This window comes from Bombina bombina, chromosome 7, assembly GCF_027579735.1.
Source record: "Bombina bombina isolate aBomBom1 chromosome 7, aBomBom1.pri, whole genome shotgun sequence".
NCBI lineage: Eukaryota > Metazoa > Chordata > Amphibia > Anura > Bombinatoridae > Bombina > Bombina bombina.
The window spans coordinates 237,064,259-237,086,090 of record NC_069505.1 but is presented as its reverse complement, the minus strand read 5'-3'; the positions used below and the strand labels follow the sequence as shown (position 1 = coordinate 237,086,090).

Below are 21,832 nucleotides of genomic sequence, written 5' to 3'. Positions count from 1 at the left end.
AATGGAAACTATTCGGACTATCCTACCCATGATCCAAGAGGGTCAGTACATGACCACGGTGGATTTAAAGGATGCCTACCTTCACATACCGATTCACAAAGATCATCATCGGTTCCTAAGATTTGCCTTCCTAGACAGGCATTACCAGTTTGTAGCTCTTCCCTTCGGGTTGGCTACGGCCCGAGAATCTTTTCTTTACAAAGGTGCTGGGCTCTCTTCTGGCGGTTCTAAGACCGCGAGGCATAGCGGTGGCTCCATATCTAGACGACATCCTGATACAGGCGACAAGCTTGCAAATTGCCAAGTCTCATACAGAGATAGTTCTGGCATTTCTAAGGTCGCATGGGTGGAAGGTGAACGTGGAAAAGAGTTCTCTATCACCACTCACAAGAGTCTCCTTCCTAGGGACTCTGATAGATTCTGTAAAAATGAAAATTTACCTGACGGAGGCCAGGTTATCAAAACTCTTAAATGCTTGCCGGGTCCTTCATTCCATTCCACGCCCGTCAGTGGCTCAGTGCATGGAAGTAATCGGCTTAATGGTAGCGGCAATGGACATAGTGCCATTTGCGCGCCTGCATCTCAGACCGCTGCAATTATGCATGCTAACTCAGTGGAATGGGGATTACTCAGATTTGTCCCCTCTACTAAATCTGGATCAAGAGACCAGAGATTCTCTTCTCTGGTGGTTATCTCGGGTCCATCTGTCCAGGGGCATGACCTTTCGCAGGCCAGATTGGACAATTGTAACAACAGATGCCAGCCTCCTAGGCTGGGGCGCAGTCTGGAATTCCCTGAAGGCTCAGGGATCCTGGACTCAGGAGGAGAAACTCCTCCCAATAAATATTCTGGAGCTAAGGGCAATATTCAACGCTCTTCTAGCTTTGCCTCAGCTAGCAACACTGAGGTTCATCAGATTTCAGTCGGACAACATCACGACTGTGGCTTATATCAACCATCAAGGGGGAACCAAGAGCTCCCTAGCGATGTTGGAAGTCTCAAAGATAATTCGCTGGGCAGAGTCTCATTCTTGCCACTTGTCAGCGATCCACATCCCAGGAGTGGAGAACTGGGAGGCGGACTTTCTAAGTCGTCAGACTTTTCATCCGGGGGAGTGGGAACTCCATCCGGAGGTATTTGCTCAACTGGTCCATCGTTGGGGCAAACCAGAACTGGATCTCATGGCGTCTCGCCAGAACGCCAAACTTCCTCTTTACGGTTCCAGGTCCAGGGACCCGGGAGGAAAGCTGATAGATGCTCTAGCAGCTCCTTGGTTTTTCAACATGGCTTATGTGTTTCCACCGTTTCCTCTGCTCCCTCGACTGATTGCCGAGATCAAACAGGAGAGAGCATCGGTGATTCTGATAGCGCCTGCGTGGCCACGCAGGACCTGGTATGCAGACCTAGTGGTCATGTCGTCCTGTCCTCCATGGACTCTACCTTTGAGGAAAGACCTTCTAATACAAGGTCCCTTCAATCATCCAAATCTAATTTCTCTGAGGCTGACTGCGTGGAGATTGAACGCTTGATCCTATCAAAGCGTGGCTTCTCCGAGTCAGTTATTGATACTTTGATACAGGCACGAAAGCCTGTTACCAGAAAAATATACCATAAGATATGGCGTAAATACCTGTATTGGTGCGAATCCAAGAGTTACTCGTGGAGTAAGGTTCGGATTCCGAGGATATTGTCTTTTCTCCGAGAGGGCTTAGAAAAAGGCTTATCAGCTAGTTCTTTAAAGGGACAGATTTCGGCTCTGTCTATTCTTTTGCACAAGCGTCTGGCAGAAGTTACAGACGTCCAGGCCTTTTGTCAAGCTTTAGCTAGGATTAAGCCTGTATTTAAAGCTATTGCTCCTCCGTGGAGCTTAAACTTGGTTCTTAAAGTTCTTCAAGGTGTTCCGTTTGAACCCCTTCATTCCATTGATATTAAACTTTTATCTTGGAAAGTTCTATTTTTGATGGCTATTTCCTCGGCTCGAAGAGTCTCGGAATTGTCTGCCTTACACTGTGATTCTCCTTATCTGATTTTCCATTCAGACAAGGTAGTTCTGCGTACTAAACCTGGGTTTTTACCTAAGGTAGTCTCTAACAGGAATATCAATCAGGAGATTGTTGTTCCGTCATTATGTCCTAATCCTTCTTCAAGGAAGGAACGACTTTTGCATAATCTGGACGTAGTCCGTGCCCTGAAATTCTATTTACAGGCAACTAAAGATTTTCGTCAAACTTCTTCCTTGTTTGTCGTTTACTCTGGACAGAGGAGAGGTCAAAAAGCTTTGGCAACCTCTCTCTCTTTTTGGCTTCGTAGCATAATACGTTTAGCCTATGAGACTGCTGGACAGCAGCCCCCTGAAAGAATTACAGCTCATTCCACTAGAGCTGTGGCTTCCACCTGGGCCTTTAAGAATGAGGCCTCTGTTGAACAGATTTGCAAGGCTGCGACTTGGTCTTCGCTTCACACTTTTTCAAAATTTTACAAATTTGACACTTTTGCTTCTTCGGAGGCTGTTTATGGGAGAAAGGTTCTACAGGCAGTGGTTCCTTCTGTTTAAGTGCCTGCCTTGTCCCTCCCATCATCCGTGTACTTAGCTTTGGTATTGGTATCCCATAAGTAATGGATGATCCGTGGACTGAATACACTTAACAAGAGAAAACATAATTTATGCTTACCTGATAAATTTATTTCTCTTGTAGTGTATTCAGTCCACGGCCCGCCCTGTCTTTTTAAGGCAGATCTAAATTGTAATTAATACTTCAGTCACCACTGCACCCTATGGTTCCTCCTTTCTCGTCTTGTTTTGGTCGAATGACTGAATATGACATGTGAGGGGAGGAGCTATGTAGCAGCTCTGCTTGGGTGATCCTCTTGCAATTTCCTGTTGGGAAGAGAATATATTCCATAAGTAATGGATGATCCGTGGACTGAATACACTACAAGAGAAATAAATTTATCAGGTAAGCATAAATTATGTTTTTCCATTTACTTGTCCATACTTCTAATTTTTGCAGATCCCTTTGTAATGAAAGTTCATCCTGCTCTGACCCAATGACCTTACTTAACTTAGTATCATCTGCAAAAATAGAGATGTCGCTATTTAATCCTTGCTCCAAGTCATTTATAAAAATATTAAAAAGAACGGGGCCCAGTACTGATCCCTGGGGGACTCCACTGATTACTTTTGTCCAATCTGAGTATGATCCATTTACTACTACTCGTTGCTCCCTATCTTGTATCCAGTTATTTATCCATGAGCTAACATTTTCAGCTATTCCCAGTCCCTTAATTTTGTGCATTAATCTCTCATGTGGCACTGTATCAAATGCCTTTGCAAAATCTAAGTATATCACATCAACTGATTCCCCTTTATCTATATTTTTACTTACTTCCTCGTAGAATCTAATTAGATTAGTTTGACATGATCTATTTCTCCTAAAACCATGCTGATTAGAACTCATAATCTTGTTTACACGAATATGCTCATCAATATAATCCCTTATAATCCCTTCAAATATCTTCCCCACTATTGATGTCAGACTAACTGGTCTATAGCTTCCTGGATCATCCCTGCTTCCCTTTTTGAAGAGTGGCACCACATCAGCTTTACGCCAATCCTGGGGTACCATGCCTGAGGATAATGAGTCTTGAAAAATTAAGAGTAGAGGTTTGTCTATAACAGTGCTAAGTTCTCTTAACACCCTTGGGTGTATTCCATCTGGGCCTGGAGTTTTATTTACCTTAATATTATCCATTTTTTCCTGATATCCTCTAAACATAACCCAGTTAATGGTATGGACTGGCATGTTCTATTTTGTTTTAAAGTATCATCCAATGGTTCCTCTCTTGTGTATACTGAAGAAAAAAACTGGTTTAGTACCTCAGCCTTCTCCCTGTCATTATTTATCATGCGACCCTCCACACATTTTAATGTACCTATATTATCCTTCTTAGATTTTTTGCTATTTATGTACTTAAAGAACCTTTTAGGGTTAGACTTAGAATCCTTTGCAATTAATTTTTCATTTTCAATTATGGCTAATTTGATTGCTTTTTTGCATGCATTGTTACATTCCTTATAAATATTGTATGTTGAGTCTGTACTATTTTCTTTGAATAATTTAAATGCCTTACGTTTTTTCCTAATTTCTCTTAACACATTTTTATTTATCCACAATGGCTTTTATTTTTATAACCATATGGTATTTGTTGATATGTATATTTATTTAACAAAGTTTTAAATATTATCCATTTATCCTCTGTATTTTTATTAGAGAATACATTGTCCCAACTTATATTATTTAATGATTTCCTTAAATTGTTGAAATATGCTTTTTTGAAGTTAAAAAGTCTTAGTTAAACCTTTAAGACTGCATATGAAAAGAGATTTCAAATGATACCATGTTATGATCACTGTTACCCAAATGTTCTTTGACTTCTATGTTTGATATTATATCTCTATTGTTTGCTAGCACTAACTCCAATATAGCTGTACTCCTAGTTGGCTCCTCTATTGATTGTGACAAGAAGTTATCCCTGAGAACATTTAAAAATCTAACCCCCTTAGCTGAATTACCAGTTTCATTGGCCCAGTTTATACCAGGGTAGTTAAAATCTCCCATAATTACAGCACTGTTATTAGCAGCCTTACCTATTTGCAGTAGTAGTTGAGTTTCCTCCAGGTCACTAATGTTAGGGGGCTTTTAGCATGTCCCTAGTAATTTTTTTTTAGGATTTATCCCTCCACTCTTTATTTCAACCCACAGGGTCTCTACATTGTCACTTGTATCATAACTATCTTCCCTTATTGTACGTTGTTATGTATTTTATTAGATGGTGTTAAGTGTAAGTGTACTTTATGTATTTATATTAGATAGTGTGAGTGTAAGTGTACGTTGTTATGTATTTTATTAGATGCTATTATTGTGAGTGTAAGTGTACTTTGTTATGTATTTTATTAGATGGTGTTATTGTGAGTGTAAGTGTACGTTATGTATTTATATTAGATAGTGTTATTGTGAGTGTAAGTGTACATTGTTATGTATTTTATTAGATGCTGTTATTGTGAGTGTAAGTGTACTTTGTTATGTATTTTATTAGATGGTGTAATTGTGAGTGTAAGTGTACGTTATGTATTTTATTAGATGCTGTTTATTGTGAGTGTAAGTGTACTTTGTTATGTATTTATATTAGATAATGGTATTGTGAGTGTAAGTGTACTTTGTTATGTATTTATATTAGATAGTGTTATTGTGAGTGTAAGTGTACTTTTTATGTATTTTGTTAGATGCTGTTATTGTGAGTGTAAGTGTACGTTGTTATGTATTTATATTAGATAGTGTTATTGTGAGTGTAAGTGTACGTTGTTATGTATTTTATTAGATGGTGTTATTGTGAGTGTAAGTGTACTTTGTTATGTATTTATATTAGATAGTGTTACTGTGAGTGGAAGTGTACTTTGTTATGTATTTTATTAGATGGTGTTATTGTGAGTGGAAGTGTACTTTGTTATGTATTTTATTAGATGGTGTTATTGTGAGTGGAAGTGTACTTTATGTATTTATATTAGCTAGTGTTATTGTGAGTGGAAGTGTACTTTATGTATTTTATTAGATGGTGTTATTGTGAGTGGAAGTGTACTTTGTTATGTATTTTATTAGATAGTGTTATTGTGAGTGTAAGTGTACTTTGTTATGTATTTTATTAGCTAGTGTTATTTTGAGTGTAAGTTTACGTTATGTATTTTATTAGATGATGTTATTGTGAGTGTAAGTGTACTTTGTTATGTATTTCTATTAGATAGTGTTATTGTGAGTGTAAGTTTACTTTATGTATTTTATTAGTGCTATTGTGAGTGTAAGTGTAATTTATGTATTTTATTAGATGCTGTTATTGTGAGTGTAAGTGTACTTTGTTATGTATTTCTATTAGATAGTGTTATTGTGAGTGTAAGTTTACTTTTATGTATTTTATTAGTGCTATTGTGAGTGTAAGTGTACGTTATGTATTTATATTAGATGGTGTTATTGTGAGTGTAAGTGTACGTTGTTATGTATTTTATTAGATGGTGTTATTGTGAGTGTAAGTGTACTTTATGTATTTATATTTGATAGTGTTATTGTGAGTGTAAGTGTACTTTGTTATGTATTTTATTAGATGCTGTTATTGTGAGTGTAAGTGTACTTTATGTATTTATATTTGATAGTGTTATTGTGAGTGTAAGTGTACTTTGTTATGTATTTTATTAGATGCTGTTATTGTGAGTGTAAGTGTACGTTATGTATTTATATTAGATGGTGTTATTGTGAGTGTAAGTGTACGTTGTTATGTATTTTATTAGATGGTGTTATTGTGAGTGTAAGTGTACTTTATGTATTTATATTTGATAGTGTTATTGTGAGTGTAAGTGTACTTTGTTATGTATTTTATTAGATGCTGTTATTGTGAGTGTAAGTGTACGTTATGTATTTATATTAGATGGTGTTATTGTGAGTGTAAGTGTACATTGTTATGTATTTTATTAGATGGTGTTATTGTGAGTGTAAGTGTACTTTGTTATGTATTTTATTAGATGGTGTTATTGTGAGTGTAAGTGTACGTTGTTATGTATTTATATTAGCTAGTGTTATTGTGAGTGTAAGTGTACGTTGTTATGTATTTTATTAGATGGTGTTATTGTGAGTGTAAGTGTACGTTGTTTTGTATTTATATTAGCTAGTGTTATTGTGAGTGTAAGTGTACGTTGTTATGTATTTTATTAGATGGTGTTATTGTGAGTGTAAGTGTACGTTGTTTTGTATTTATATTAGCTAGTGTTATTGTGAGTGTAAGTGTACGTTGTTATGTATTTATATTAGATGGTGTTATTGTGAGTGTAAGTGTACGTTATGTATTTATATTAGCTAATGTTATTGTGAGTGTAAGTGTACTTTATGTATTTTATTAGATGATGTTATTGTGAGTGTAAGTGTACGTTGTTATGTATTTATATTAGATGGTGTTATTGTGAGTGTAAGTGTACATTATGTATTTATATTAGCTAGTGTTATTGTGAGTGTAAGTGTACTTTATGTATTTTATTAGATGATGTTATTGTGAGTGTAAGTGTAAGTTATGTATTTATATTAGATGGTGTTATTGTGAGTGTAAGTGTACGTTGTTATGTATTTATATTAGATGGTGTTATTGTGAGTGTAAGTGTACATTATGTATTTATATTAGCTAGTGTTATTGTGAGTGTAAGTGTACTTTATGTATTTTATTAGATGATGTTATTGTGAGTGTAAGTGTACGTTGTTATGTATTTATATTAGATGATGTTATTGTGAGTGTAAGTGTACGTTGTTATGTATTTTATTAGATGATGTTATTGTGAGTGTAAGTGTACGTTGTTATGTATTTATATTAGATGGTGTTATTGTGAGTGTAAGTGTACATTATGTATTTATATTAGCTAGTGTTATTGTGAGTGTAAGTGTACTTTTTTTATGTACTTTTTTGAGGAATGCGCTTACCCGATGAGTTTAAACTTGAATTGCACTCAAGCGATCGTGTTTACTTTCAACCTTTAATACGAGCGAAAAACCGAACAAGCATAAACAGCCGCGATAAACCCCTTTTTCCTTGTGCGTAACTGTTAGCGCGCCCCTCATAATCTAGCCTTTTGTTGGCTAAAGAGATCCATAAAATACTTGGGTGTATAATTAGCCCCGTTTGTAGCTATGTAACTCTCCAGACCTCTATTGTAGCAGACCTATGTTCCTGGAGATCAAAAAGAAGATCATGGCTTGGTTAAATAAATACTTTTCAAATGTCTATTCTCCCAATTTACTTCTATTATCTACATTGTTTTGTTCTCTTGGTATCTGTTGTTGAAAAACATACCTAGGTAGGCTTAGGAGCTGCTGATTGGTGTTTCTTCAACAAAGGATACCAAGTGAATCAAGCAAATTAGATAATAGAAGTGAAATTAAAAAGTTGTTTAAAATTGTATTCTCTTTCTGAATAATAAAAGAAAATCAAATTAGCTTAGTTCTCATGATATTCTGTGTTGAAGAGATACCTAGGTAGGCATCTGCAGCACTACATTACAGGAAATACTGCTGCCATATAGTGCTCTTGCAAATGGATAAGATTCTTGCTAAACTGAGCCTTTTTGTTTTCTGTGTTTCTAAGGTTATTTATCACTCTTACCCTGGGGGTTAGTTAACCCTTTTTGTTTTGTTTTATTCACAAAAATAATAAAGCAAGTCTTTTCAATTTACTTTTTGGTGCTCCTGACAACATTTTTTCATTGGATCATTCTTGCTAAACTGCTGCCATATAGTGCTCCACAAATGGGCTGGCTCCTAATCATACGTCCCTGCTTTTCAACAAAAGATACAACGAGAATAAAGAAAATGTGATAATAGAAGTAAATTAGAAAGACGTCTGTCAGGCAGATAAACAAGGTAGCCACATCTCACAAGAGCCCTCTAGAGGGGAGATCATGAGGGGGGAACAGCAGACAGAGGGTATCCTGCAACATTACCTATATCTGATGCAGTGTCCTGGGGCATTTTATAACAATCTCTTACCATTTGTTGGTTTCTATACATGAGATAGGAACTTGTGTTACTGATGCTAATTTACAAAAGGGTTACACACGCAGATGAAGATCCATTTGGAAACAGCAAGAATTCCAGTTCCGATGCAGAAGTGGTGATTCGTGACCACATGTGATTGCCGCCACTCTTTGTCGTCTCACTGACCATGCTCTGCTTGAGAGCTCTCAAGTGAGACTTTACCCATTTGTTTATTTGATGTAAAGCTTCTCTGCTCAGGCAAGGAGTCTCGTCAGTATGGTGAGGTCCCTCAAAGAGTTTTAGAAACATATATTTTAAATCGAAAGAAGTTTATTTTGATATTCAGGGTTTCTGAATGTGAAGGAAAGACTCCTATATAACTTTATACGGTCCAAAATTCCAAAGATTTTTTGTCATTTCTCTCCATGCCGAGAGTCTGGACCATGGTAAGCTAACACATTACAACAAGCCAGTGGCGTCACTAGGTGGGTGCGGGGGGTGCGGGCCGCACCAGGGTGACACCCTCCAGGGGGTGACACCACCAAAAAAAAAAAAATAATAATTTTTTTTTATTTTATTGAAATTCAAAGAAATACAATGTAGAGATGCATAGATATTTTTATTAGAGGGGCCAGCATTTGTGAACATTAGTGGGACTGGGAAAGTTGTAGACACTTCATTTTTTTTGCCCCTTGAGCCAGCGCTGCAATTTCCACAAATAGTTTTCCCGGCTGCTTTTGCTTGTTTGTACTTTGCTCCTCCCCTGCCCAATTTCACTATGAATGTTGTGGGCATGCAGTGGGGCTTGCAAAGTTGTGCTGCTAGCCTAAACCTGCCTGTCTTTTTGTGCTCACTGCTCAGTGACGTGTGGAGCAGTGGAGTCACTCACTGCTGTGCTGTCTCTCTAAACGGGAACTGGGAAATCATGAGGGGGATGCCTGGCACCTGACCAAGTGTTTTTGTGTGTGTGTGTATCTGAGTGCTTTTGTGTGTGTGTCTGAGTGTTTCTGTGTGTGTGTCTGAGTGTTTTTGTGTTTGTGTGTGTGCCTGAGTGTTTTTGTGTGTGTCTAAGTGTTTGTGTGTGCCTGAGTGTTTTTGTGTGTGTCTGAGTATGTTTCTAAGTGTTTCTGAGTGTATTGGAGTGTTTGTATGTGTGTGTGCCTGTGTTTTTGTGTTTGTGTCTGCTTTCTGTGGGGAGGGGGGTGACACCATAAGTTACCGCACCGGGTGACACCAACCCTAGTGACGCCACTGCAACAAGCCATTAAATTAGAATATCTCCAACACCTCAATATAAACATGTTTAACTGATTGGGAGAAGTAACTTCATAAGCGGTTATATTTCTTTCATGTAATTAGCAAGAGTCCATGAGCTAGTGACGTATGGGATATACATTCCTACCAGGAGGGGCAAAGTTTCCCAAACCTTAAAATGCCTATAAATACACCCCTCACCACACCCACAATTCAGTTTTACAAACTTTGCCTCCGATGGAGGTGGTGAAGTAAGTTTGTGCTAGATTCTACGTTGATATGCGCTCCGCAGCAAGTTGGAGCCCGGTTTTCCTCTCAGCGTGCAGTGAATGTCAGAGGGATGTGAGGAGAGTATTGCCTATTTGAATGCAGTGATCTCCTTCTACGGGGTCTATTTCATAGGTTCTCTGTTATCGGTCGTAGAGATTCATCTCTTACCTCCCTTTTCAGATCGACGATATACTCTTATATATACCATTACCTCTGCTGATTCTCGTTTCAGTACTGGTTTGGCTTTCTACAAACATGTAGATGAGTGTCCTGGGGTAAGTAAATCTTATTTTCTGTGACACTCTAAGCTATGGTTGGGCACTTTATTTATAAAGTTCTAAATATATGTATTCAAACATTTATTTGCCTTGACTCAGAATGTTCAACATTCCTTATTTTTCAGACAGTCAGTTTCATATTTGGGATAAATGCATTTGTTTCAATAATTTTTTCTTACCTTAAAAAATTTGACTTTTTCCCTGTGGGCTGTTAGGCTCGCGGGGGCAGAAAATGCTTCATTTTATTGCGTCATTCTTGGCGCGGACTTTTTTGGCGCAAAATTTTTTTTCTGTTTCCGGCGTCATACGTGTCGCCGGAAGTTGCGTCATTTTTTGACTTTTTTTGCGTCAAAAGTGTCGGCGTTCCGGATGTGGCGTCATTTTTGGCGCCAAAAGCATTTAGGCGCCAAATAATGTGGGCATCTTTTTTGGCGCTAAAAAATATGGGCGTCATTTTTGTCTCCACATTATTTAAGTCTCATTATTTATTGCTTCTGGTTGCTAGAAGCTTGTTCACTGGCATTTTTTTCCCATTCCTGAAACTGTCATTTAAGGAATTTGATCAATTTTGCTTTATATGTTGTTTTTTTCTTTTACATATTGCAAGATGTTCCACGTTGCAACTGAGTCAGAAGATACTACAGGAAAATCACTGCACAGTGCTGGAGCTACCAAGCTAAGTGTATCTGCTATAAACTTTTGGTATCTGTTTCTCCAGCTGTTATTTGTATTGCATGTCATGTCAAACTTATTAATGCAGATAAAATTTCCTTTAGTACTGTTACATTACCTGTTGCTGTTCCGTCAACATATAATTTTCAGAGTGTTCCTGATAACATAAGAGATTTTATTTTTTAAATCCATTAAGAAGGCTATGTCTGTTATTTCTCCTTCTAGTATACATAAAAGTCTTTTAAAAACTTCTCTTTTTTCAGATGAATTTTTAAATGAACATCATCATTCTGATACTGATAATGGTTCTTCTGGTTCAGAGGTTTCTGTCTCAGAGGTTGATGCTGATAAATCTTTGTATTTGTTCAAGATGGAATTTATTCGTTCTTTACTTAAAGAAGTGTTATTTGCATTAGAAATAGAGGATTCTGGTCCTCTTGATACTAAATGTAAACGTTTAAATAAGGTTTTTAAATCTCCTGTAGTTATTCCAGAAGAGTTTTATCTCCCTGATGCTATTTCTGAAGTAATTTCCAGGGAATGGAATAATTTGGGTAATTTATTTACTCCTTCTAGACGTTTAAGCAAATTATATCCTGTGCCATCTGACAGATTAGAGTTTTTTGGGACAAAAATCCCTAAGGTTATGGGGCTGTCTCTACTCCTGCTAATGTACTACTATTCCTACGGCAGATAGTACTTAATTTAAGGATCCTTTAGATAGGAAAATTGAATCCTTTCTAAGAAAGCTTCCTTATGTTCAGGTAATCTTCTTAGACCTGCTATATTTTTAGCGGATGTTGCTGCAGCTTCAACTTTTTGGTTAGAAGCTTTAGCGCAACAAGTAACAGATCATAATTTTATAGCATTATTATTATTCTATAACATGCTAATAATTTTATTGGTGATACCATCTTTTGATATCATTAGAGTTGATGTCAGGTATATGTCTCTAGCTATTTTAGCTAGAAAAGCTTTATGGATTAAACTTGGAATGCTGACATGTCTTCTAAGTCAACTTTGCTTTCCCTTTCTTTCCAGGGTAAATAATCATTTTCGTTCCTTTCCTCACAACAAGGAACAAAAGCCTGATCCTTCATCCTCAGGAGCGGTATCAGTTTGGAAACTATTTCCAGTTTGGAATATATCCAAGCCTTATAGAAACCTATAGCCAGCTCCTAAGTACCTATGAAGGTGCGGCCCTTATTCCAGCTCAGCTGGTATGGGGCAGATTACGTTTTCTTCAAAGAAATTTGGATCAATTCCGTTCTTAATCTCTGGTTTCAGAAACATTGTTTCAGAAAGGTACAGAATTGGCTTCAAGTTAAGGCCTCCTGCTAAGAGATTCTTTTCTTTCCCGTGTCCCAGTTAACACAGCAAAGGCTCAGCATTTCTGAAATGTGTTTCAGGTCTAGAGTTGGCTGGAGTATTTATGCCAGTTCCAGTTCTGGAACAGGGGCTGGGGTTTTATTTTATCTCTTCATTGTACCAAAGAAGGTCAATTCCTTCAGTTCAGTTCTGGATCTATCATTATTGAATCGTTATGTTAGGATACCAACATTCAGATGGTTACTGTAGGACTATCCTGCCTTTTGTTTAGCAAGGGCATTATATGTCTACAATAGATTTACAGGATGTGTATCTGCATATTCCGATTCATCCAGATCACTTTTAGTGTCTGAGATTCTCTTTTTAGACAAGCATTACCAGTTTTGTGGCTCTACCGTTTGGCCTAGCCTCAGTTCCAAGAATTTTTTTCAAAGGTTCTCGGTGCCCTTCTTTCTGTAATCAGAGAATAGGTTTTTGGTATTTCCTTATTTGGACGATATCTTGGTACTTGCTCAGTCTTCTCATTTTCGAAGAATCTCATACGAATCGACTTGTGTTGTTTCTTCAAGTTCATGGTTGGAGGATCAATTTACCAATCAGTTCATTGATTCCTCAGACAAGGGTAACCTTTTTAGGTTTCTAGATAAATTCAGTGTCTATGACTCTGTCCTTGTCAGACAAGAGAAGTTTAACATTGATATCAGCTTGTCAAAACCTTCAGTCACAATCATTCCCTTTGGTAGCCTTATGCATGGAAATGTTGGGTCTTAGGACTGCCGCATCAGATGCGATCTCCTTTGCTCGTTTTCACATGCGACCTCTTCAGCTCTGTATGCTGAACCAATGGTGCAGGGATTACTCAAAGATATCTCAATTTATATCTTTAAACCGATTTTACGACACTCTCTGACATGGTGGACAGATCACCATCGTTTAGTTCAGGGGGCTTCTTTGTTCTTCCGACCTGGACTATAATCTCAACAGATGCAAGTCTTACAGGTTGGGGAGCTGTGTGGGGGTATCTGACGGCACAAGGGGTTTGGGAATCTCAGGAGGTGAGATTTCCGATCAATATTTTGGAACTCCGTGCAATTTTCAGAGCTCTTCAGTCTTGGCCTCTTCTGAAGAGAGAGTTGTTCATTTGTTTTCAGATAGACAATGTCACAACTGTGGCATACATCAATTATCAAGGAGGGACTCACAGTCCTCTGGCTATGAAAGAAGTATCTTGAATTTTGGTTTGGGCGGAATCCAGCTCCTGTCTAATCTCTGCGGTTCATATCCCAGGTATGGACAATTGGAAAGCGGATTATCTCAGTCGCCAAACGTTGCATCCGGGCGAATGGTCTCTTCACCCAGAGGTATTTCTTCAGATTGTTCAAATGTGGGAACTTCCAGAAATAGATCTGATGGCTTCTCATCTAAACAAGAAACTTTCCAGGTATCTGTCCAGATCCCGGGATCCTCAGGCGGAGGCAGTGGATGCATTATCACTTCCTTGGAAGTATCATCCTGCCTATATCTTTCCGCCTCTAGTTCTTCTTCCAAGAGTAATCTCCAAGATTCTGAAGGAATGCTCGTTTGTTCTGCTGGTAGCTCCGGCATGGCCTCACAGGTTTTGGTATACGGATCTTGTCCGGATGGCCTCTTGCCAACCGTGGACTCTTCCGTTAAGACCAGACCTTTTGTCTCAAGGTCCTTTTTTCCATCAGGATCTGAAATCCTTAAATTTAAGGTATGGAGATTGAACGCTTGATTCTTGGTCAAAGAGGTTTCTCTGACTCTGTGATTAATACTATGTTACAGGCTCGTAAATCTGTATCCAGAGAGATATATTATAGAGTCTGGAAGACTTATATTTCTTGGTGTCTTTCTCATCATTTTTCTTGGCATTCTTTTAGAATACCGAGAATATTACAGTTTCTTCAGGATGGTTTAGATAAGGGTTTGTCCGCAAGTTCCTTGAAAGGTCAAATCTCTGCTCTTTCTGTTCTTTTTCACAGAAAGATTGCTATTCTTCCTGATATTCATTGTTTTGTACAAGCTTTGGTTCATATAAAGCCTGTCATTAAGTCAATTTCTCCTCCTTGGAGTTTGAATTTGGTTCTGGGGGCTCTTCAAGCTCCTCCATTTGAACCTATGCATTCATTGGATATTAAATTACTTTCTTGGAAAGTTTTGTTCCTTTTGGCCATCTCTTCTGCCAGAAGAGTTTCTGAATTATCTGCTCTTTCTTGTGTCTCCTTTTCTGATTTTTCATCAGGATAAGGCGGTGTTGCGAACTTCTTTTGAATTTTTACCTAAGTTGTGAATTCCAACAACATTAGTAGAGACATTGTGGTTCCTTCATTATGTCCTAATCCTAAGAATTCTAAGGAGAAATCGTTGCATTCTTTGGATGTTATTAGAGCTTTTAAATATTATGTTGAAGCTACTAAGTCTTTCCGAAAGACTTCTAGTTTATTTGTTATCTTTTCTGGTTTTAGAAAGGCCAGAAAACTTCTGCCATTTCTTTGGCATCTTGGTTGAAATCTTTATTTCATCTTGCCTATGTTGAGTCGGGTAAGACTCCGCCTCATAGGATTACAGCTCATTCTACTAGGTCAGTTTCTACTTCCTGGGCGTTTAGGAATGAAGCTTCGGTTGATCAGATTTGCAAAGCGGCAACTTGGTCCTCTTTGCATACTTTTAATAAATTCTACCATTTTGTTGTATTTTCTTCTTCTGAAGCAGTTTTTGGTAGAAAAGTACTTCAGGCAGCGGTTTCAGTTTGAATCTTCTGCTTATGTTTTTCATTAAACTTTATTTTGGGTGTGGATTATTTTCAGCAGGAATTGGCTGTCTTTATTTTATCCCTCCCTCTCTAGTGACTCTTGTGTGGAAAGATCCACATCTTGGGTAGTCATTATCCCATACGTCACTAGCTCATGGACTCTTGCTAATTACATGAAAGAAAACATAATTTATGTAAGAACTTACCTGATAAATTCATTTCTTTCATATTAGCAAGAGTCCATGAGGCCCGCCCTTTTTTGTGGTGGTTTTGATTTTTTTGTATAAAGCACAATTATTCCAATTCCTTATTTTATATGCTTTCGCACTTTTTTCTTATCACCCCACTTCTTGGCTATTCGTTAAACTGAATTGTGGGTGTGGTGAGGGGTGTATTTATAGGCATTTTAAGGTTTGGGAAACTTTGCCCCTCCTGGTAGGAATGTATATCCCATACGTCACTAGCTCATGGACTCTTGCTAATATGAAAGAAATGAATTTATCAGGTAAGTTCTTACATAAATTATGTTTTTCCTTGTAATTTCTTACTATTACGATTTTGTTTTATATTTCTAGAGCCATGGAGATACTGAAAGGAAAAGGCCAGAGATCATGGTCTGTTGGTCTGTCTGTAGCAGATATAACAAACACCATAGTACAAAATAAAGGGTCAATACATTCAGCCTCCTCTTTAGCTAAGGTAAGAATTACAGAAGGTGCCTCACTGTCCTAAGCCTCAATACGCTGGTTTAATGATTTGCATGTACATTACACACTTTCTTATTTTCTCTCTCTCTCTCTCTCTCTCATATACTGTTGTGTAAATACAACCAAAAAAACATGGATTTCCATTATGGTCTAACTTTTATTTTAAACAAATGGTATAAGTGCTTTCTCAAGTTTCTTTTTTATCTTGCTGTTCTCTATGAATACACAGTATATGCCCTGCAACATTTTAGTGTAAAAGGAGTTTAATGCCTCTGTGTCATTTTACTTTCAGGGTTATTTTGGGATCCAGGAAGAGGTGTTTTTAAGCCTGCCTTGTTTCCTTGGAACTCGTGGGGTTCTTGGAATTACTAAGACCATAACAAAAGATGATCAAACTTTTGAAACTCTCAGGAAAAGTGCCAAAGACATTCACAGGTTGCAGCAGCAGCTAAAATTATAAAAAATAATAATAAAAAAACACATCTGGAGCAGGACTCACGTGTGATACAGGAAACAAAAATCATTATGAAATGAAGAAACGCAATATAACCCTGAGCAGCGTGAGAGCGCGCTGTGCCTCGCATTATGTTAGTGTTTGAAAAGATCTACTATAGAAGAGTGTATGGTGTAATATAAAGGTTTTTGTATCTTCATAATATTCCCCATTTCTATTTTTGAACAGATCTGTTTGTTTTATATGGGAGTCTAATGTTTATAACCATTTAATGTGTTTGTAAATATTTACTCCAGCTTTGTTTTCTTTACAAAAAAAAAAGTACAAGCAATCTTTGATTTCATTAGGTTTTGGCAGTACTGTCGGTTTTGTTCTTTATTCACAGAAGACAAAAAAAATTTGTTTTTAATGAGCTATCTGTGCTACTCATCATATTTACGTTGTATTCTAAATTGATTAAAATATTGGAAAAATCACAAACATTTTGACACAGCCGGGCCATGTGACTAACGTTGCGGATTAGATCAACTGCAGTTTCCCCTCAGGACCAGCAGTGTTCTTCATCTCCTGAGTGGTACTTCTACTATGTGTTTAACCCATTTGCAGGGAGGAGGGTTAAACACATAGAAGTGCAGGGTGCTTACAAATTAGAGCATGCAATTTTTCGACAAGGCCCTTTAAAGATGTTAGTGCTACATTTTGCAGGTACCAACACTGAGCTGCATCTTTTTCAACACAATGTTCTGTATCTTGTCTTTGTTACATTCTTCCTTCTATCTTAAAGGTACAGTAAATACTATAAAATTGCAATATGAAATGTTTCATTAAGTATAGTAAAAAAAAAACTGCTAATATAGTTTCATTCATTTTTTTTTCTCTCTCCCTTTTCTATAATTTAATTGAAATGAGTTCTCTGATTCCGACTCGGAAGTGCATATTGAAGGCTTCACGTTTGGCCTTAATTGGCTTCACGCAGAGATAACACTTTTGCTAACAAAATGACAGTGGCTTGCTTTATCTAGTCCTGTAACAAGTCCCAACTGGTTCCTCCAAATAAAGCAAGTGGTTGTTGAAAACAATTGAATCAAACAAGGTGTTAATGCATTTAAACTGTTTTCCATTTTTGTCCAGTATGTTAATTTGTGAAGGCACTTTAATGCACCAACTGTTTGAATTCATATTTCTTTTTTTATTATTATTATTCTTTTTTTATTGAGAAAACAAAGATTCACATTACAGACACCACAATAGGACAATAACAGAAAGGAAAAAATTAATTGTCAGTTACAATTGAGTGCAATAAACAGATGGTCTTGCTACAACAAATACATTCTTCTGTCGGTTACAACAGGACCATATGAAGAATAATCTAAGGAGAATCATATTATTGTGGAGTACCTGTAAGGGTTCTCAATGTTTTTAACTTTTTATAAACAATATAAACACAACACAATATGCAAATTAAACCTTGAACTAATCAACAAAAGCAATATAGATATTAGTAGAATAATTATGCATCATAGGTGAGTAAGGTAACGTAGACATGGCCTACAAAAGGGATTCAATAAGTATTTATTTTACAAGATATGACGAGTCCACGGATAACATAATTTATGCTTACCTGATAAATTTATTTCTCTTGTAGTGTATCCAGTCCACGGATCATCCATTACTTATGGGATATTAACTCCTCCCCAACAGGAAGTGCAAGAGGATTCACCCAGCAGAGCTGCTATATAGCTCCTCCCCTAACTGCCATTACCAGTCATTCGACCGAAAACATGCAGAGAAAGGAAAACCATAGGGTGCAGTGGTGACAGTAGTTTAATGGAAAAATTACCTGCCTTAAAGTGACAGGGCGGGCCGTGGACTGGATACACTACAAGAGAAATAAATTTATCAGGTAAGCATAAATTATGTTTTCTCTTGTTAAGTGTATCCAGTCCACGGATCATCCATTACTTATGGGATACCAATACCAAAGCTAAAGTACACGGATGACGGGAGGGACAGGCAGGCTCTTTATACGGAAGGAACCACTGCCTGAAGAACCTTTCTCCCAAAAACAGCCTCCGAAGAAGCAAAAGTGTCAAATTTGTAAAATTTGGAAAAAGTATGAAGAGAAGACCAAGTTGCAGCCTTGCAAATCTGTTCAACAGAAGCCTCATTCTTAAAGGCCCAAGTGGAAGCCACAGCTCTAGTAGAATGTGCTGTAATTCTTTCAGGAGGCTGCTGTCCAGCAGTCTCATAGGCTAACCGTATTATGCTACGAAGCCAAAAGGAGAGAGAGGTAGCCGAAGCTTTTTGACCTCTCCTCTGACCAGAATAAACGACAAACAGGGAAGACGTTTGTCGAAAATCCTTAGTTGCCTGTAGATAAAATTTCAGGGCACGGACTACATCTAGATTGTGTAGCAGACGTTCCTTTTTCGAAGAAGGATTAGGACACAAAGATGGAACCACAATCTCTTGATTGATATTCCTGTTAGTGACCACCTTAGGTAGGAACCCAGGTTTAGTACGCAGAACTACCTTGTCTGAATGAAAAATCAGATAAGGAGAATCACAATGTAAGGCAGATAACTCAGAGACTCTTCGAGCCGAGGAAATCGCCATTAAAAACAGAACTTTCCAAGATAACAACTTGATATCAATGGAATGAAGGGGTTCAAACGGAACCCCCTGTAAAACATTAAGAACTAAGTTCAAACTCCATGGTGGAGCAACAGTTTTAAACACAGGCTTGATCCTAGCTAAAGCCTGACAAAAAGCTTGAACGTCCGGAACTTCTGACAGACGTTTGTGTAAAAGAATGGACAGAGCTGAAATCTGTCCCTTTAAGGAACTAGCGGATAAACCCTTTTCTAAACCTTCTTGTAGAAAAGACAATATCCTCGGAATCCTAACCTTACTCCATGAGTAACTCTTGGATTCGCACCAATATAAGTATTTGCGCCATATCTTATGGTAAATCTTTCTGGTAACAGGCTTCCTAGCCTGTATTAAGGTATCAATAACTGACTCAGAAAAACCACGTTTTGATAAAATCAAGCGTTCAATTTCCAAGCAGTCAGCTTCAGAGAAATTAGATTTTGATGTTTGAAGGGACCCTGGATCAGAAGGTCCTGTTTCAGAGGTAGCGACCAAGGTGGACAGGATGACATGTCCACTAGATCTGCATACCAAGTCCTGCGTGGCCATGCAGGTGCTATTAGAATCACTGATGCTCTCTCCTGTTTGATTCTGGCAATCAATCGAGGAAGCATCGGGAAGGGTGGAAACACATAAGCCATCCCGAAGGTCCAAGGTGCTGTCAAAGCATCTATCAGAACCGCTCCCGGATCCCTGGATCTGGACCCGTAACGAGGAAGCTTGGCGTTCTGTCGAGATGCCATGAGATCTATCTCTGGTTTGCCCCAACGTCGAAGTATTTGGGCAAAGACCTCCGGATGAAGTTCCCACTCCCCCGGATGAAAAGTCTGACGACTTAAGAAATCCGCCTCCCAGTTCTCCACTCCCGGGATGTGGATTGCTGACAGGTGGCAAGAGTGAGACTCTGCCCAGCGAATTATCTTTGATACTTCCATCATTGCTAGGGAGCTTCTTGTCCCTCCCTGATGGTTGATGTAAGCTACAGTCGTGATGTTGTCCGACAAACCTGATGAACCCCCGAGTTGTTAACTGGGGCCAAGCCAGAAGGGCATTGAGAACTGCTCTCAATTCCAGAATGTTTATTGGTAGGAGACTCTCCTCCTGATTCCATTGTCCCTGAGCCTTCAGAGAATTCCAGACAGCGCCCCAACCTAGTAGGCTGGCGTCTGTTACAATTGTCCAGTCCGGCCTGCTGAATGGCATCACCCTGGACAGATGTGGCGAGAAAGCCACCATAGAAGAGAATTTCTGGTCTCTTGATCCAGATTCAGAGTAGGGGACAAGTCTGAGTAATCCCCATTCCACTGACTTAGCATGCACAATTGCAGCGGTCTGAGATGTAGGCGTGCAAAGGGTACTATGTCCATTGCTGCTACCATTAAGCCGATCACCTCCATGCATTGAGCTACTGACGGGTGTTGAATGGAATGAAGGACACGGCATGCATTTTGAAGCTTTGTTAACCTGTCTTCTGTCAGGTAAATCTTCATTTCTACAGAATCTATAAGAGTCCCCAAGAAGGGAACTCTTGTGAGTGGAAAGAGAGAACTCTTCTTTTCGTTCACCTTCCATCCATGCGACCTTAGAAATGCCAGTACTAACTCTGTATGAGACTTGGCAGTTTGAAAGCTTGAAGCTTGTATCAGAATGTCGTCTAGGTACGGAGCTACCGCAATTCCTCGCGGTCTTAGTACCACCAGAAGAGCACCCAGAACCTTTGTGAAGATTCTCGGAGCCGTAGCCAATCCGAATGGAAGAGCTACAAACTGGTAATGCCTTTCTAGAAAGACAAACCTTAGATACCGGTAATGATCTTTGTGAATCGGTATGTGAAGGTAAGCATCCTTTAAATCCACTGTGGTCATGTACTGACCATTTTGGATCATGGGTAAAATTGTCCGAATAGTTTCCATTTTGAACGATGGAACTCTTAGGAATTTGTTTAGGATCTTTAAATCCAAGATTGGCCTGAAAGTTCCCTCTTTTTTGGGAACCACAAACAGATTTGAGTAAAACCCTTGTCCTTGTTCCGACTGCGGAACCGGATGGATCACTCCCATTAATAAAAGATCTTGTATGCAGCGTAGAAACGCCTCTTTCTTTATTTGGTTTGTTGACAACCTTGACAGATGAAATCTCCCTCTTGGGGGAGAGAATTTGAAGTCTAGAAGGTATCCCTGAGATATGATCTCTAACGCCCAGGGATCCTGGACATCTCTTGCCCAAGCCTGGGCGAAGAGAGAAAGTCTGCCCCCCACTAGATCCGTTCCCGGATCGGGGGCCCTCGATACATGCTGTCTTAGGGGCAGCAGCAGGTTTCCTGGCCTGCTTGCCCTTGTTCCAGGACTGGTTAGGTCTCCAGCCTTGTCTGTAGCGAGCAACAGCTCCTTCCTGTTTTGGTGCAGAGGAAGTTGATGCTGCTCCTGCTTTGAAATTACGAAAGGAACGAAAATTAGACTGTCTAGCCTTAGGTTTGGCTCTGTCTTGAGGCAGGGCATGGCCTTTACCTCCTGTAATGTCAGCGATAATTTCTTTCAACCCGGGCCCGAATAAGGTCTGCCCTTTGAAAGGTATATTAAGCAATTTAGATTTAGAAGTAACGTCAGCTGACCAGGATTTTAGCCACAGTGCTCTGCGTGCCTGAATGGCGAATCCGGAATTCTTAGCCGTAAGTTTAGTTAAATGTACTACGGCATCTGAAATAAATGAGTTAGCTAACTTAAGGGCTTTAAGCTTGTGTGTAATCTCATCTAATGGAGCTGATTCAAGTGTCTCTTCCAGAGACTCAAACCAAAATGCTGCTGCAGCCGTGACAGGCGCAATGCATGCAAGAGGTTGCAATATAAAACCTTGTTGAACAAACATTTTCTTAAGGTAACCCT

General features: G+C 38.6%; 1 protein-coding gene across 2 annotated transcripts in view; it reads left to right on the top strand.

The window, feature by feature from the left end:
- The window catches only part of UEVLD (UEV and lactate/malate dehyrogenase domains), a gene marked incomplete at its 5' end in the record, with an annotated part of 160,996 nt that extends 143,846 nt beyond the window's left edge, over positions 1 to 17,150 (top strand). For both annotated transcript variants that reach the window (XM_053720668.1, XM_053720667.1), the window contains 2 exon segments: positions 15,713 to 15,836; positions 16,137 to 17,150. In XM_053720668.1, the coding sequence (XP_053576643.1) occupies positions 15,713 to 15,836; positions 16,137 to 16,304 (292 nt within the window).
- Between the last annotated feature and the right edge of the window lie 4,682 nt (positions 17,151 to 21,832).